At 41.0% G+C, this 16,887-nt stretch overlaps 1 protein-coding gene across 7 annotated transcripts in view; it reads left to right on the plus strand.

The window, feature by feature from the left end:
- Positions 1-16,887, plus strand: part of DMD (dystrophin) — a 1,342,375-nt gene that overhangs the window by 770,315 nt on the left and 555,173 nt on the right. For all 7 annotated transcript variants that reach the window (XM_087938163.1, XM_087938162.1, XM_087938165.1 and 4 more), the window contains exon 50: positions 4,445-4,647. In XM_087938163.1, coding sequence (XP_087794289.1) covers positions 4,445-4,647 — 203 coding nt within the window. The remainder of the gene's footprint in view (positions 1-4,444; positions 4,648-16,887) is intronic.

Consider the following 16,887-nt stretch of genomic DNA (forward strand, 5'->3'; position numbering starts at 1 on the left):
GCTGAGAACAAGAGCAAAAGTAGTGGCGGTGCGGGCAACGGGCATGTGATGGGTCCCAGGGTGGGATTCAATATTTTTAACAACCAGTTATGTGGGCGTGGCTTAATTGGTGGGTGTGGCTGGTGGTCATATGACTGGGTGGACATGGCCAACTCAACATCACTCATGTCCAGGGGCGCTTCTCCTTGCCTGGCTTCTCATGACAGTGGGGATGCTGCAACGGTCATAAGTGTGAAAAATGGTAATAGGTCACTTTTTTCAGTGCCATTGTAACTTCGAATGGTCATTAAATGAACTGTTGTAAGACATGGTTTACCTGTACAAAAATACAAAAAGCTTCTTTGCTTGCAAAAAGCTGTCCTAAATACTAATCATTAGATTAAAAATACCTGCAAGCTGGAGTTACAAATCAGGCAAGGTGCCAGAACACCTTGAGGAATTAAAATAGTTAAAATGCAGTGATAACTATGAAGCAGCCATCTCTTGCTCATAAAGTGAAACCCTTTAGCAGAGAGGTCATTTAAGCTCTCCAGAAAAAGCACACCCAGGAAAAGCAATCCTTAGATCCATTTGCACCATTTAAAGATACCAGCTGATCTCACTCACCTCACAAGATACCCTAAGGAAATCATCCAGATTTAAGGAAAGGTCACATGCCCCCCAGAAAGGCAGATAGATAGATCTCTGAATGATTCTGTGAGCAACTCAATCTGCCTGCCTGCTTTGCCTGATTTGGGGTAAAAGTTGCTCTTTTTTAAATAAAAAATTCAATATTTATATAAATATTTATAATATTTACATACAAGCCATGCCCAGCCAGTTACATGACCATCAGCCACACCCACAAATTAAGCCATGCCCACAAGGCCTGTTAGTGGTCCCTGGGATTCATAGGTAGGAATAAGTAGGTACCCTATTCATAGGTAGGATGATGATGATGATGATGATTTAGAATAGAATAGAGCTAGAAGGGACCTTGGTCTTCTAGTCCAGCCTCCTGCTCAAGCAGGAGAACCTATACCATTTCATACAATTGACTGTCTTCTTTAAACCTCCAGTGATGGAGCGCCAACAATTTTTGAAGGCAAGCTGTTCCACTGGTTAATTGTCCTTACTGCTAGGACATTTCTCTTAATTCCAAATTGCTTCTGTCTTTGATTAGTTTCCAACATTATTTCTTGTCCTGCCCTCTGGTGCTTCGTAGAATAATTTGACCCCCTCTTCTTTTCCAAAACCTGCAGCCATTCTTCATATGGTTTAGTCTCCAGGCTTATTTTATAACTCATCTTAGTTTATCATCTTTGAACTTTTTCCAAAGTCTCAATATCTTTTTTGTAGTATGGTGACCAAAATTGGTTACAGTATTCTAGGTGTGGTCTTTCTAAGATTTTATAAAGCAAAACTAATATTTCACATGCTCTTGATTCTGTGCCTCTGTTTATACAACCCAGGATTGTATTAGCTTTTTTGGCTACTGCTACACACCGCTGGCTCATATTCAAGTGATCATCCACTAGGACTCCAAGGTCCCTCTCACAGTTATTGTTTTTGAGCCAGGTCTCGCCTAATCTGTACTTATTATACCTTTGATTTTTCCTGCCTAAATGTAAAGCTTTGCTTTTCTCCACATTAAAATTCATTTTGTTGGATAAGGCCGATTGTTCAAGTTTGTCAAGATCTTTTTGGATGCTGAGCTTGTCTTCTGGGGTGTTGGCTTTTCCTGCCAGTTTAGTATCATCTGCAAATTTGACGAATTCCCGTTTTATTCCCTCATCTAAGTCATTTATGAAGATATTGAATGGGGCCTAAGACGGAGCCTTGTGGTACCCCACTGCTTACTTGTGTGTTTTTTTTGTTTGTGTGGTTGTGTGGTTGTAGTACAATTAGTCTCTGGTTTCCTGGGTCTGTTTTTTTTTCTCTTGAAGATGGGAACCACATGAGCCCTTTTGCTCCAGGGTTTCTGAAAGATATGGTATAATGGTTCTAAGATAACATCTGCCAGCTCCTTCAGAATTCTGAGGTGTAATCTGTCAGGAAAATCCCTTTAGGATTTTCATCCATGGAATCTTTCTCAGGCTCTCTGAGTTTATTAAAATCAGCTCTTTTAAAGTTTTTAAAGTTTAAGACACTGATTGAATTATTGAATTATTTTCTATTGCTTATGCTTACATTATATTGAATTCCAGTATGTCATGGTTACTTTCATCCAAAATTCCAGCAATTTCTACTCCCTCTATCACTTCTTCTCTATTAATAAGAATTAGGACCAATATAGCTTTATTTTTAGTTCCCTCCTCTATCTTTTGGATGATATAGCTGTCGGCTAAGTTGGTTAGGAATCTGTTTGATCTCTCACTCACTGCAAAGTTTGTCTGCCAATTTATATCTGGATAGTTACAGCCTTCCATTACTACTGTGCTATGCTTCCTACATGCTGGTTGGCAAAAAGTTCATCTATTTTTTCTGATTGGTTGGTTGGCCTGCAATATACACCTAAAGCAATGTCACTTTTCCCCCTTTTATACATTCTGGAGGGTTTTATCTTTGATCATGTACATTTCTGTAGATAGGCAGTTGTCTTTCACATCTAGTGTAACTCCACCTCCTCTTTTTATTGATCTGTTTCTTTTGAACAAGTTGTATCCATCCATCAGTACATTTCAGTCATGGGTTTCATCCCACCAGGTTTCTGTAATGGCAACTTCATCATACCTACTCTCATGTGTTGACCTTTTGTTGGGAGTACTGATGAGCACTACTTGTGCTCCTAGCTCATTAATTTTATTGCCTAATTGCTTATAATCTGTCAATATTGTACTTAGATTCTTTTTGTGTCATTTGTCCCAATGTGAAAGAGGAGGAAAGGGTAGTAATCTGTGGGGCTAATTATTTTGGTTAGGTTCTCACCCACATAATGATTTTTGCTCCATGGGGACAACATACCTCCCTAGATAGCATGGCTGGTCTGCAGGTGGCTGGTCCTATTCCTTTGAGAATAGCATCTTGTATCACCAATACTCACCTTCCTTTTTTAGGGGGTGCAGTCTGGGGTGCTTTTCTGTTTATCTCAGGTGTGTTTCTTGATGTAACTTTTTAAGGTATATTTGATTATATCACTTTTCTAGATGTCTGCATGTTTTCTTTGAGGGGGAGGTTGTGGGCCTGAATATTTTCATCTGGGGTAGAAATTGATTGCTCAGTTTTAGTGAGGCTGCTTCTGGTTGGGTTAGATTGGGCAGCAGAGGTTTGTTAGATATATGCTGCTGTTTTCTTGATAAGTATGTTTCCTTCTTTGTGTGGCATACCTCCATTTGTCTTCCTCCAAGAGTTTATCAGCAGGATCAAATTCTCTGGGAGTTATTTATTAATTATTTGGTTCAATTTGCGTATAGCTTTCTTGCATAGGTTGGAGTTTGGCTAGAGTTGCCTCTAGATTCTTTACTTTTTCCTCTAGCCGTTCACATAGTTTATATTTAATACATGTATAATGTGGGTGTTCTTTGCGCATCACATGATGATAATATCCATTCAGTTCTGTCCAAATCTTGGCGATTCTATGGGCCAGATCTCTCTACCTCTTCCAATCTTGCACTACATCTTTGAGATGTATGCTCTGGCTGGTGTCAGCTTTATGTATAGCATATAAAGTAATATTTGAAGTCTCTACTACTGTTAGACAATTTTGAAATGGTCTATAATATTAGTTTCAGATTTTCATAAAAGGGCCATGTGATATAATTTCAAACTTAGAGAATGGTTACTTTTTATGTGGTACTGTTGTTATTATTATTTTTAGGAAACCCTAAACCCCTGTTTAGAATAATATACTGTATAAATATGATAAATAAATAAATACATCTGTTGGGCCTGCAGTTTGTGAAATAAAATCTTTTTATATAGTGAAATGAGGCTAGATAAGTCTTTGATCAATTTGAAGGTTGTATTTAATATTTATACTTGAAAAAAGCCTAAATCTAAATAGCTACTCTTAGGGAAAGTAGTTGGACTCTGAGTTTATTCCCAGCCCCTCTTGAATCTGTTCATCTTTTTGTATTGCATCAATATGGAAATAGTGCTAGAGAGTATATTGACTATTTGTCAGTTGGAAATCAGAAGCTAGCTAAAGTTTTCCATGGTGATACAGCAATAAAAAAAAATCAGGTATAAAGAGGTCAAAAGACTGGAGAAATAGAATAATAACTTAATTGTAAATTAAGTTTTGCTTCCTTTCTCTCCAGTAAAGAGCTATTTTCAAGGGCTATCACTATGCCCAAATCACATAATACATATTAATTATTAAAACAAAACAAAAAAGCTGACTACACTGCTAATGAGGGCAGTTGAAATAAATAGTAACACAAAAATTATTTCTATTACAAAAAATGTATTAACACACTTTCCTGTTGTCAGTAACTTCTTAACCAAAGTGTTACTGTGGTTACAGAAACTCTAGTATCCAAGGAAACTACCATCTCCAAACAAGAAATGCCATCTTCTTTGCTTCTAGAGGTACCAGCCCTGGCTGATTTTAATAAGGCATGGGCAGATCTCAGTGACTGGCTTTCTCTGTTGGATCGGGTGATACAATCCCATATAGTTACCATCGGTGATCTTGCTGAAATCAATGACATGATCATCAAACAAAAGGTATGTAAAATATTTAGACACTGATTTTTCTATGTATTAGCACAAATAGCTACAATAACATGTCTATAAATATAAAAACATTAAAATCTTTTGAATTAATTTTTTTAGCAAACCTGTTTTAAATAGGTCTGATTTGTCTTTTTTCACTCCAGTGTTTAAATATTTGCAGAGTATAAATAAAAAAAAATTATCACAGTCTACATATTATTTCTAGTGGAACAATTTTCCTTATATTTGGATTTCATGCCAAATTATCTTGAGAAATTATATATAAATTGAACAGTAAATAATGCATGCAAATTATTCTTTGCCTTTGTATGTTGAAATATCTTTTTTAAAAAGTTACAATTCTATTATTAAAAACATTTTCAATCCCCATTTTTAAAAAGAGCATACCATTAACAAGTATTTTGTGAGCAAATAAGACTAGTTATCTTTGTAAAACAGAAAAAATATAGAATTTATATATCTCTACTGTAAAATTAATAAAATAATTTATTTACCGTATTTTTCAGACTATAAGACACTCCGAAGTTTAAGATGCACCTAGCTTTTGGGGAGGAAAACAAGAAAAAAAAATCTGCCTCTGCCATCGCCTATTGCCACCTCTGCACACCCCATTTTCAGCCTCTGCATCCCATTTTTGGCTTCCAAATGGCCCATTTTCAGCTTCCATGTGCCCCATGTGTTCCAGGCGGTGGGGATCAGAACAAACGGAAAACAGGGCACATGGAAGCGGAAAATGGGGCACACGAAGGCCAAAAATAGGATGCAGAGGCCGAAAATGGGGTGCACCAAGGTGGCAATAGGCGATGGCAATCCCTGCAGCCTGTAACAGTTGATCGTGGAGAGGCTGATCCAACCCACAATCAGCTGCTTGTGCTAATCAGGCTGAGCTGAAGCTGACCAGGCTGTTTGCTGTTTGCTGCAAGGAGGCAAATTGCTGGGAGGAAGAGGCCGAAGGGTGGGGGCCGGTGAGTGGGTGGGGCTTTGGCAACGTTCACTGTATAAGATGCACAGACATTTCTACCCACTTTTGGGGGTGGAAAAATATGTCTTATACTCTGAAAAATATGGTAATAATTTATTTTAAAATAATTACTTCTTCCAAATCTAATGCTCTCAGCATAAAAGTTACAGGTGGTAAGATCAAACTTCCTGAAGTTCTAGCAATTTTTTTTAGTTATATGGTGTTGGGGGTTTTTTGGCTTTTGATTTGTTATGAAACTATTATCTTATTATCTTTTCTAGTGTAAAACATTCAGCGCAAAATATCTGAAAATGTTTTCTCTCTATCTTTGTAGAACGAAATAAGATTGCACATTTAAATAGGAGTTATGAAAAAAGCAAATAGTGAATTTTTTAAAAAAGTTAAAATGCAAAGAAAAAAGAAAGTTAAAAGAGGGAAAATGGAAAGAGGGGGAAAATCAAAATTTGGTGTGCAAAAAGAAAAGGGGAAAAGGTTATAGAAAATAACCAAAATTCCCTCTTTGGTACAGAATCAAGAAAATGACACAATAAACCTTTGAATTGGAGTATACCATTGAATATTGTACTCCTATAGTCAGATACAGCTCTAGTCATTAAGTCCAAAGGTTAAAATTTCATTTTTTTTCAGTTTCAAGCAAATAATCCAAAAGTGATTTCCAAGAAGAAACAAAGTTAGTCTTCTTTTTTCATCAAAGTGGTCAATTTCGCTATTTCTGCCAACTATGTTATCTTAATTGCTATGAAAATGGTGACTATTTGGAAGTTCTGGTTTGCAGCGCTTCGGGGCAGGCAGGAATCTGCGATCATGCGTGGTTTCTGCCTGCGCTCGCCACTGGAGCCACCCCGTAGAAGGTGGTGAAGACAGGGGAGATTTGGCAGGGTCAAGAGGAGTTGCACCTCTCCTCCCCAACCGGCTAAACTCCCTTTTCCGAAGGCGGTAGAGCGGCGGTCAGAAATGGCCGCCTCAAAGAAGCACTCAGCCGGAAAAGAAAGTGCAGGAGGAAGTTAAGAAGTGAAAGTTTTTGGCTGACCAGGATAAAAAGTAACAACTAAGGTACCCTGGAATTTAAAATTTGCAAAAGATACATTGTTCCCAAAGACTTGCAAGCAGCGAATGAAATTTAAAAGGGAAAGTGCTTTTTTTTTTCACTCTCCTTCCTAATGTTGACAGCGAACAGAAATGAATGAGAAATTGGAAAAACCCGCTTTGGCATCAATAGGTAACTAAACTGGATAATTAAATGTCAAGGGGATAATAAGGATTTCTGAACATTTAAAAAAAAAATTTGCTGTAAGAGGGAAGGGAGAGGAAAAGAATAGGAGCAGGATTTGGAAGGCAGGAGGAAATTGCCTAGAACTTAAAAGAATCATTAAATACTAACAAGACTTCTAAAAGATACAATTTAACTGGAATTTTGTAACTAAACAGTAACCCCAGGAAGTGAAGAAAGAAGAAAGGGTTAAAAGAAACAGCTTATTTGGACCATTTGGTGACTTTGGGATTTTTGGAAATTATATTTGAAGGACTAAAACATTTGGGTGGTTGTTTGGAAAAAAGTTTTTTTTTCTACAATGGCATCACTTGTGGATGAACTGAAAATTGAATTTAAAAAAAATAAAGAAGAGGAACAAGAAGGGAAGGGCTCTCTTGGCTCTCTTTTTCAATTCTTAGAAATGGCAATTTGTACCTATGAGAAACTGACTGCGCAACAAGATGATTGGGACAAAGAAGAAGCCATCTTTGATGAACAAGTAACTTTACTTGGGGAAGAAAGGGGAAAGGAGGAAAAGAAAATGGAGACTTTAAGAGACTTTAAAAAACAACCAAAAAAGGGAAAAATAAGGTGAAAAGTGGATATAATGTTAGAAAAAAACAGAAAGGGGGAATACAGAAGAGGGAAATGGAGGTGGAGAGACAAGGGGGTAAAAAGGGCAGGGAGAAGAAGCAAAGGAGGAAGGAAGAGATGAGAAGTTTCAATGGTGTGGAGCAAGATGTAAAGAAACAAGAGTTATTTAGAGATAATGGGTAAAAACTTAATTGAAAAAGGGATTCTGCAAAGGTACATAAGATTGTGTTGTTATATTTGTATTAGAAATAATGTTAGAAAATTGGAAACAACATGTGATTAAAAAGTTGGATAAAATATTCAGTGTAATTCAGTGAAATTTTTGTGAACAAAAGGAAGGCAATGAAATAAATGAGAGAATTGAATTAGGAAGGAATGGGAACATTTTAATGACACAATGTTTTAAAATATAAGTGAAGTGGGGGGGAAATAATTATGGAAAGTTTATAAGTGTTCCCATAAAAGTATGATATTTAACTGAAAAGTAATGTGTAAAATGTTCAAGATTTAAATGAATGTTAATATTAATGATAGATTTGAATTGGTATGGATTATTGTTTTAATTATATTACATATTTATAATATTTTCTTTTTAAAAAAATGTAGTGTGTAACTTTAGAATGTACTAAGCAGAATCCAAATGGAAGTTATGTACTATACTAAGTGTTATAAATTTAGGGGAAAGAGATAAAGGCGTCATACTCCAGTCAGTGTACAGGAGAAATTTTGTTTAAAGGGAAAATATAATAGATAGCTAGAAACAGGACGAAGAATAATAAGCATAATGATCTGAACTGAGATTAGATAAATAAAATAAAATTAAGAAAGTTAAAAGAGGGGAGAAGCTATATAGAAAATGTAAAATGGCAAAAAGATATGAAATGGTATATAAAATGAGCATGAATTTGAATTTGTGTCTGTACGAAGAGATGTAACCCAGGATCAAGCTGCTTTCAGAAAAGATGTTTTATGTTTTTATGGTTTTATGTTTTGTTTGTTTGTGTATTGTTTTTGAAAATCAATAAAATTTGTTTAAAAAAAGAAAAAGAAAATGGTGCCTATTTTAGCAATAGCTTACATTTGCCATAAGGATTTCATTAGTTAATTTCCCCCCAATATTATTGTGTTTCAGTTATTATCACTTGCCTCCCCTTCCTGTTAAGGATAACAGTGTGTGTGTGTGTGTGTGTGTGTGTGTGTGTGTGTTTGTCTTTGTCTTTGTGCTTTAAGTGACAGCTTAGAGTTAGAGCTCTTATGCTTAAAATTTAAGATTTGGGTTTATGTTGTGTAAATGATGGTTGTTGATATTACTCTTCCTATTTGGTTTCTGGTTGGGTTCTTCTTACCTGTGATTAATCTAAAAAGTTATCACTTGTTTAAAACATATGAGATCATATGAATTCTAAGTGCATGCTGATCTGTTGAATGAAGATTTCTTTCATCTATGGAACTAACTTAATGTAATATATACATGGACTTATAGTGGTTTAAATGTTAATGTACAGTCCACCCAGCCATTCAAGAACGTGGTGGTCTATGTTGAAAAAATCAGACATTGGGCCAGTGTAAACTCTTGATGGACATTCAGACACAATGTGATGGATATTTTTTTTTGTTTTTACCAAATGGAATGGCTTTTTTCTCTTATACTGTCCAATTTATAGATGATAAAATATGAATGTGCTTATTGCTATAACTTTTTATGTGTTCGTATAATATTTTCTTACTTTTTGCACATTTTTAAATATGGATATCTCTGAAGCACATGGCGTTCATTGTGTAAAATGAATATTTAAGTTCTTAAAATAATATCTTCCTTGTATAAATATGTTATAAAAATCTAATTTAAATACGAGTAAATGATGTTTGTTTTTTAAAAAAATTATTTCTAAATCTCTTACTAGGAACTGATTAATAAAACTAGAACATCTTTCCAATGTAAGGTGAAAAGACACATGACCTAATTATTATGCTGCCAGGAAGAGAAAGCAAATACTTTATATTGGAAAGAAGAGCGTTATACCTTTATAAAAATAAATTATACAAAGTTATAAATAATCCAGTTTTGTAAAGCTTGCATGTTAATGTTAGTTACTATGTTAGCTGATGTTAGCTACTATGAAATTATTTTTAAAAATACTTCAGAAACATAATCAGAAATGCTGTTTGATATATTTTGCTGAATAATTCCTGTTCCCATTTGATAATTGCATTATGCAATATGTAAAACAGGAAGGATCAGATCTAAAATTAATTGCTGAGAATTGTAAACTGTTTTGTATCTTTGTTGCTTTGCTGATTTTTTCTAGTTATTGTATATATAAAAGTAGATTTTTTTATTATTGTAATTTTTTATTATAAATATTATGAATTATAATAGTAGTTCCACTTACATTTTAAATGTTTTCTTAATCCAAAGTATGATTTACCAATCAGATTTTTTATTTTAAAGATTCTTTCAATTATCTTGATTTTTGTCTTTTCATGTTATAAATGTTATCTTATTCCACTCTCCTTTTTCTCATCTCTGCCCACTCATTCAGAGAGTAGAGTATGGTGTGAATTGGGTTACAATTATAATACTAGCCTTTTTGCTCCAAAAAGCATCCAGACACCGTGTGGGTTTTTTGCTGCAACTGGAGTCCAGCTGCACAAAAAAAAACACGCGATGTCTGGAGTTTTTGCAGTGAAAATTACCAACCTCCAGCTTTGCTCTGCTTCTCCAATGCACCACTGCCATCGTGGTCTAGGCACCAGCCATGCAGGCTCATCCCATTGACTGCTGCACCACTCTGCTCAGACTTGCTTGGGCCCTCCAAGTGCAGCAGGCTCAATGGAGTGGACCTTCAGGCCTAGTGCCTAGAATGCAGCTGCAGCGGCATGTTGGAGAAGCAGAGCAAAGCCAGAGGTCAGTAATTTTCACTGCAAAAAACCTCCAGCCGCTGTTTTTTTCAGTACAGCTGCAATCCAAAAAACACACGGCAGTTGCAGGCATTCATGACAAGGGCGACGTGGGCTGGCGGGTAGCCTAGCAACAACAATGGCTCAGTCCTGGCTTGCCTTCCCTGGCAGCCAGCCGAGGGAGGAAGGTAAAGTCACGGCTGTGGGATGATGAAAGAGGCAGTTGTGGGAAAGGAAATGGGGAGATTAAGGGCCGGGGCATCTGAAAGGGGAAACGCGGTGATGAAGGATTAGCCCAGGTCTTGGACAGATTAGATGCCTGCCTGGGTGGAAAATAGGTAGATAGATTAAGGAAGGGATAGAGAGAGGGGGAAAGAGAGAGAGAGAGAAAGAGGGAAAGAGAGAAAGAGACAAAAGAGAGAGAGACAGGGAAAGAGAGAGAAAGAGAGGGAATGAGAGAAAGAAAGAAAGGGAGGGAGGGAGGGAGGGAGGGAGGGAAGGAGGAGAAAGTAAATGGGATATGGAGGGAGGGAGGGAGAGAGAGAAAGAAGGAATGAAAGAGAAAGAAAGAAAGAGGGAGGGAGGAGAAAGTGAATGGGATATAGAGGGAGGGAGAGAGAGAGAAGGAAGAGACAAAGAAAAAAGGGAAAAAGGGAGAGTGTTAAGTCTGGGCGGTGGGTCCCAAGAAGAGATGAGACTCGAAATAGTGACAACAGCTCTTTATTAGGAAACCAGATACTGAGACAAGACTCCCAGCCGAGGCAGCTCCCTTTTATAGAGCTGGCTGTGGCTAGGCAGCCTATGACATGCATTTGAGCTTGCCGTGCTTGGTTTTACCCAATTGTGGCAGCCGAATAAGAACCAATCAGAACGCTTAGTTCTGTCCAATCACGGCCCGGCTTTTCCAGACCAATAGGAATGCAGGCCTACAAGCCTGCTAGTATGGAACACCCCTCCCCTCTTGGTTCCGTCCAAGGGGCAGGGTAACGTAATCACGCAAGTAGGCAGGTCTTCGTACCTGCCTACTAGACTTGCGCAGTTCACAGTGTCTCTGTTCACCATCGGGTTCGGAGGGCCTCTGCGTCGCTCTCAAGCTGCAAGATGGAACTGCCTGGAAGGGTGAGCCGGTCCTCTGGCAGCGACTCCCGCCTGATGATTCCGGGTCGGTTGAGTCGTTTGCTCTGCTGCTTCCGCCTGGGCTCTCTGGGCTGGTGGAGCTTGTCCGGCTGCTGCTTCCAGGCGAAGTGCCCATCTGCCACGACTCCCTTCTGGCTGGTAAGTATTGTTGGTTTTTGTTTAATGTCTGTGGGGGGTGTTCTACTTGTACAGATGTTCGTTCATTTTTTGAACTTGAGGTTTCCCCCCCCCCCGATTTCTTGGTTAGAGTCTATGAGGGGGGAAGCGGCCAGCCTGGATCTTAACTGGTCGATATGATGTTTCCACGACCTCCCATCGGTGGTCTCGAGCCGATAGGAGCGGGGGCCTGTGACTTGGGTGATTTTTGCAGGGATCCAAAGTGGGTCCCCTGTAAAATGTTTGGCAAGTACATTGTCTCCTACCTTGAAGGCGCGGTGCTTGCTGCTGGAACCAAGGGGTTTTTCTGAAGTGTAAGCAGGGTGCAGGCGGTCTAGAGGTGACCTGAGTCCTCTGCCCATTAATAGCTCTGCTGGGCTCTTGTTGGTGGTGGTATTTGGTGTGATATGTTGTAGAAGAAGCATCCTGGTGATCTTCTCGTGGATGTCGCCATGTTCCATTTTGTGCAGAGTTTTTTTTTGTAAATTGAACCATGCGTTCAGCTCTACCATTCGCTTCTGGATGAGCTGGTGATGTCAATGCGTGTTGGATGCCGCGGTCTGCCAAGTATTGTTCAAAAGCTAAGGCGGTAAATTGTGGCTCATTGTCAGAAACGATAACATCTGGCAGACCATGGTGAGCACAAATTGGCTCAATTGTGCTCACCATGGTCTGCCAGATGTTATCGTTTCTGACAATGTGAAAAGTCTATTTAATTTCTTGATGACAGCTTCTGTGGTGGTTGTCTTCATTGTGCTCACCTCGAGCCAATTTGAATACGCGTCAACAGTGATTAAGAAGGTGTGCCCCTTGGTTGGCCCTGCGAAGTCAATATGGATGCGTGACCAAGGGCCTCTGGGTGTTTCCCATTCTAATGGTGGGGCCTTAGGGGGAGCCAAGCGAGTCTCTTGGCATCTGTTACAAGCGGCGACCCAGGTTTCAATTTGCTTGTCCATGCCTGGCCACCAAGCGTAGCTCCTGGCCAGGGCTTTCATGCACACAATACCAGGGTGCCCGTCATGCAGCAAGTCTAAAACGTTTTTCTGTAGTGTCTCTGGTATTACTACCCGGTCTCCCCACAACACGCAACCTTTTTGCGAAAAGAGTTCAGTTTGCCGGTTTTTAAACGTTTTAAAAAGTTCATTTGGCTCGGTTTCTGGCCATCCCCTCTCCACCCAGCTGAGAACTCGTGCCAAGCGTCTGTCCTTCCTAGTTTCGTGGGCGATGTCTTGCGTGGTTACTGGTGGCATGGGGATCATTTCAATTTGCAAGACTGGTAATGTGGGTGCTGGGTCCTCTTGCAAGTCTGGCAAGGGGGAGCAGTTTAAGGCGTCGGCATGCAAGATTGTCTTGCCAGGGCGATGTATCAATTTGTAATTATAAGCGGCAAGAAATTCAGACCATCTTGTCATTCTAGGTGACAAGATGTGTGGAGTGGGTTTGTCACCCGACAATATGCCAAGTAGGGGCTTATGGTCTGTAATAATGGAAAATGTCCTACCATAAATGTATTCGTGGAATCTCTTTACTGCTGAAACGATGGCGAGGGCTTCTTTGTCCAGCTGGTTATAGTTCCTCTCTGGCTTGGACAATGTTCTGGAAAAGAATGCAATGGGGGCTTCCGTTCCATTTGGTAAAACGTAGCTCAGGATGGCGCCAACCCCGAAAGGCGATGCGTCGCAAGTAACAGTCAGAGGTAACGTTTCATTGTATTGCATGAGGACTGCGTCTGAAGTCAAAAGGTTTTTTATCTGGTGAAAAGCGTGCTCTTCTCGCCGTCCCCATATCCAGGAAGCCTTTTTATCAAGGAGTCTATGCAGAGGTTCTGCGACAGTTGCTTTCTGGGGTAGAAAAATGTTATAGAAATTAATGAGTCTGAGGAAGGCTTGGAGGTCCGTTTTGTTCTTTGGTCTGGGGGCATTTTTGATGGCTTTCAATTTTTTATCTGTGGGGTGAATTCCTTGTTTGTCAAGGAGGTAGCCAAGAAATTCAACTCTTTCAGTGCATAATTGGCACTTTTCCTTTTTCACCTTGAGGCCAGCATCTTTAAATTTCTGTAGGACCGCCCTAAGTCATTTTTCCAATTGTTTTTTGGTAGGGGCTGCTACCAGGATGTCGTTGAAATAGGGCACAACTCCTTTAATTCCCTGCAACAATCTTAGACTTTGAAAACATTAGACTTTGAAAAATGCCCAGTGCGACGCTGACCCCAAACTGGAGCCGGTTACATTTGAACGCCCCTCTACGTGTCACTATTGTTTGGGCTTCAGCGGTTTCAGCATCGACTGGCAGTTGTTGATAAGCTTGAGCCAGGTCGAGCTTTGCAAAGACCTTGCCACCCCCTAGTGAGTGCAGAAGATGTTGGACTACTGGCACTGGGTAGGCGCTCTGCTGCAATGCGTGGTTGAGGGTGGCCTTGTAGTCACCACAAATTCTCAGGGAGCCATGGGGTTTGATGGGGGTGACAATTGAGGTCTCCCAACGGGCATGATCGATGGGTTCTTGCGCTATTAGTTTGTCTAATTGTTCGTCTATTTTAGGCTTGAGTGCAAAAGGCACTCGGCGCAGCTTGAGATGGATGGGAGCAATGTCAGGGCTGAGATTAAAGGAGATAGGAGACCCCTTGTACTTGCCTAGATGTTCACTGAAGACTTCTTGGAAGTCCTGGATGAGCGTTGTTTCCCAGTTTCTGTCTTCTGTGTGGTTGATGCCTGCCATCTCGATCCCCAATGGTGCGAACCACTGCAACCCAAGTAGGCTGGGTCTGTCTTTATCAACGATTGTGAGTGGTAGGATGGTGGTGTGGTTTCTGAACGAGACTTGAGAATGTTCAGTGCCAACGACCGGAATGCGATTACCTTGATAGTCTCTTAATATTAGCTTCTGGTCGCTAAGCTCTTGGCGGTGGATGCTGGGAATTAGTCTTTTGATGGTCCTCCAGGAGACCATAGAGAGGGAGGAACTGGAGTCTACCTCCATGGTGCAAGGCTGATTCTCGATGTTGACCTCTACAAGTATCTTTCGTGCGTCTATTGATGAAGCGTGGCCGATAGTGACTGTTTGGTGCGTTTCTTCTCTTCTGGTGCCTCGACGAACTTCCTGGGTCGGCTGTCCCGGTTCCATCGGCTGTCATTATGGCAGTCCCGGTTTATGGTGGGAGTGCCATCTCTTCTTCTTGGGCTGTTTCCCCATCGTCGGGGGCTGGAATTTCGTTTGTTACAGCATACTTTGGCAATATGCCCTCATTTTTCGCAAAAACAGCAAACAGCATCCAGGAACTTGCATTCGGAATGCGGGTGATTTCCTCCACAGCCGGCACATTGGTAACTCGACTTACGACCACGCCGGTCTCGTCGCTCGTGTTCCGACTGAAGTCTGTGAATTTCTTCCTCTTCGCTGTCAGAGGGGGATTCGATGTGGCAGTGGTGGGTGGATGCTGCGTGTTTGTCTGCTGTGGTTGCTGTCTCGCTGATGGGTTGGCGGTTGTTTCCATTTGAACGCTGCATTTGCGCCGCTGACTTATGGGTGGCCTCGGCTGCGGTGGCTTCGGCTATGGCGTTGGCGAGGGAAATATCTCCTTTAGCCATCAGTCTGCTTTGGAGAGTTGGGTCTTTCAGGCTGAGGACGACTCGGTCATGCATGGCCTCGTCTAGATTGGTGAATCTGCAGAAGCCTCCTAGGTCCCTCAGGTCGGCTACACTCTCCACGCTCTCGCCCTCACGCTGATCCCTCTGGTAAAAGTCATGCCAATGGATGAGAATCGCCACCGCCGGGGCTTAGTGGTTCCAGAGGATGGGAGCTAGGGTATTCCAATCCATGGTCTTGATGTCTGTTGGCTTTGCAAGCGCCTTGGCCATTTTAAAAATGGCGGGTCCGCAGTGTGTGAGAAAAACCGCTCGCTTCTTGCTGCCGGTGGTGTCCTTCAGGTTGTTTGATTCTAAGAACATTTGGAAACGATCAATGTAGGACTCCCAGTCCTCGCTGGCCGGATTGAATGGTGCGGGTGGCACGGCGCTGCTGGCCATCTTGCAGGTCGTCTATGCACTCTCTGCCACGTGCTAGTCAGCTCTGTTGTCTCAGTATCCCATCCTCGTCGCCAGTGTTAAGTCTGGGCGGTGGGTCCCAAGGAGAGACGAGACTCGAAATAGTGACAACAGCTCTTTATTAGGAAACCAGATACTGAGACAAGACTCCCAGCCGAGGCAGCTCCTTTTATAGAGCTGGCTGTGGCTAGGCAGCCTATGACATGCATTTGAGCTTGCCGTGCTTGGTTTTACCCAATCGCGGCAGCCGAGTAAGAACCAATCAGAACGCTTAGTTCTGTCCAATCACGGCCCGGCTTTTCCAGACCAATAGGAATGCAGGCCTACAAGCCTGCTAGTATGGAACAGAGAGAAAGGAAGAAAAAGGATAGACAAAGAAAGGGGGGATGGAAGGGACAGAAAGAAAGAAAGAAAGAAAGAAAGAAAGAAAGAAAGAAAGAAAGAAAGAAAGAAAGAAAGAAAGAAAGAAAGAAAGAAAGAAAGAGGGAGGGAGGGAGGAGAAAGTGAATGAGATATCTGGTCCAATCACCTGCTCCAGCAGGATTAGAAGGCTCTGTGTGTGTGTGCGCATGCATCCGCGCAAGGCTGTCAAAACTCCAAAATCAGGTCAAGTAGCTCTGGGGAGGTCAGTCATAAATTACAACACTTACTAAGCAACCGGCCATTAAGCAAGGACCACTTATATTTGGTTTGCCAGTCATATGGCCACCTGGCCACACCCATCCAGTCACGTGACTGGCAAGCCATGCCCAGCCAGCAAGCCACAGCCAGCCAGTCACATGACCACCAAGCCATGCCCACAAATTAGGCCACGCCCACAGAACCAGTTGTTAAGAAATTTGAATCCCACCCCTGGGTGGGGGGCACTGAGGATGAGTTTGTAGCACTAAGGGGGGGTGGACTGAAAAAAGTTTTGGGAACCACTGTTTTAGAGGGTTGCTGAAGCACTTGAAGATTTATCTGTGTCCTTGGGGGTCACCTGAGTAGTGCTCCTGGTTCTTGCACCCTACTCAGGTGACCCTGAGGACACAGATAAGCCTCCAAGTACTTCAATGACTGTGACCTGGATGATTGAGAATTTCTACAGACTTGTAACTGTACAATTTGGGATGAATACCCTTTGAATGGTGTGGGAGTAGGAATGGATTTCCAGAGGGGAAAAAATG

Source organism: Pseudonaja textilis, chromosome 8, assembly GCF_049901715.1.
Source record: "Pseudonaja textilis isolate UNSWEBS1 chromosome 8, rPseTex1.2, whole genome shotgun sequence".
Taxonomy (NCBI): domain Eukaryota; kingdom Metazoa; phylum Chordata; class Lepidosauria; order Squamata; family Elapidae; genus Pseudonaja; species Pseudonaja textilis.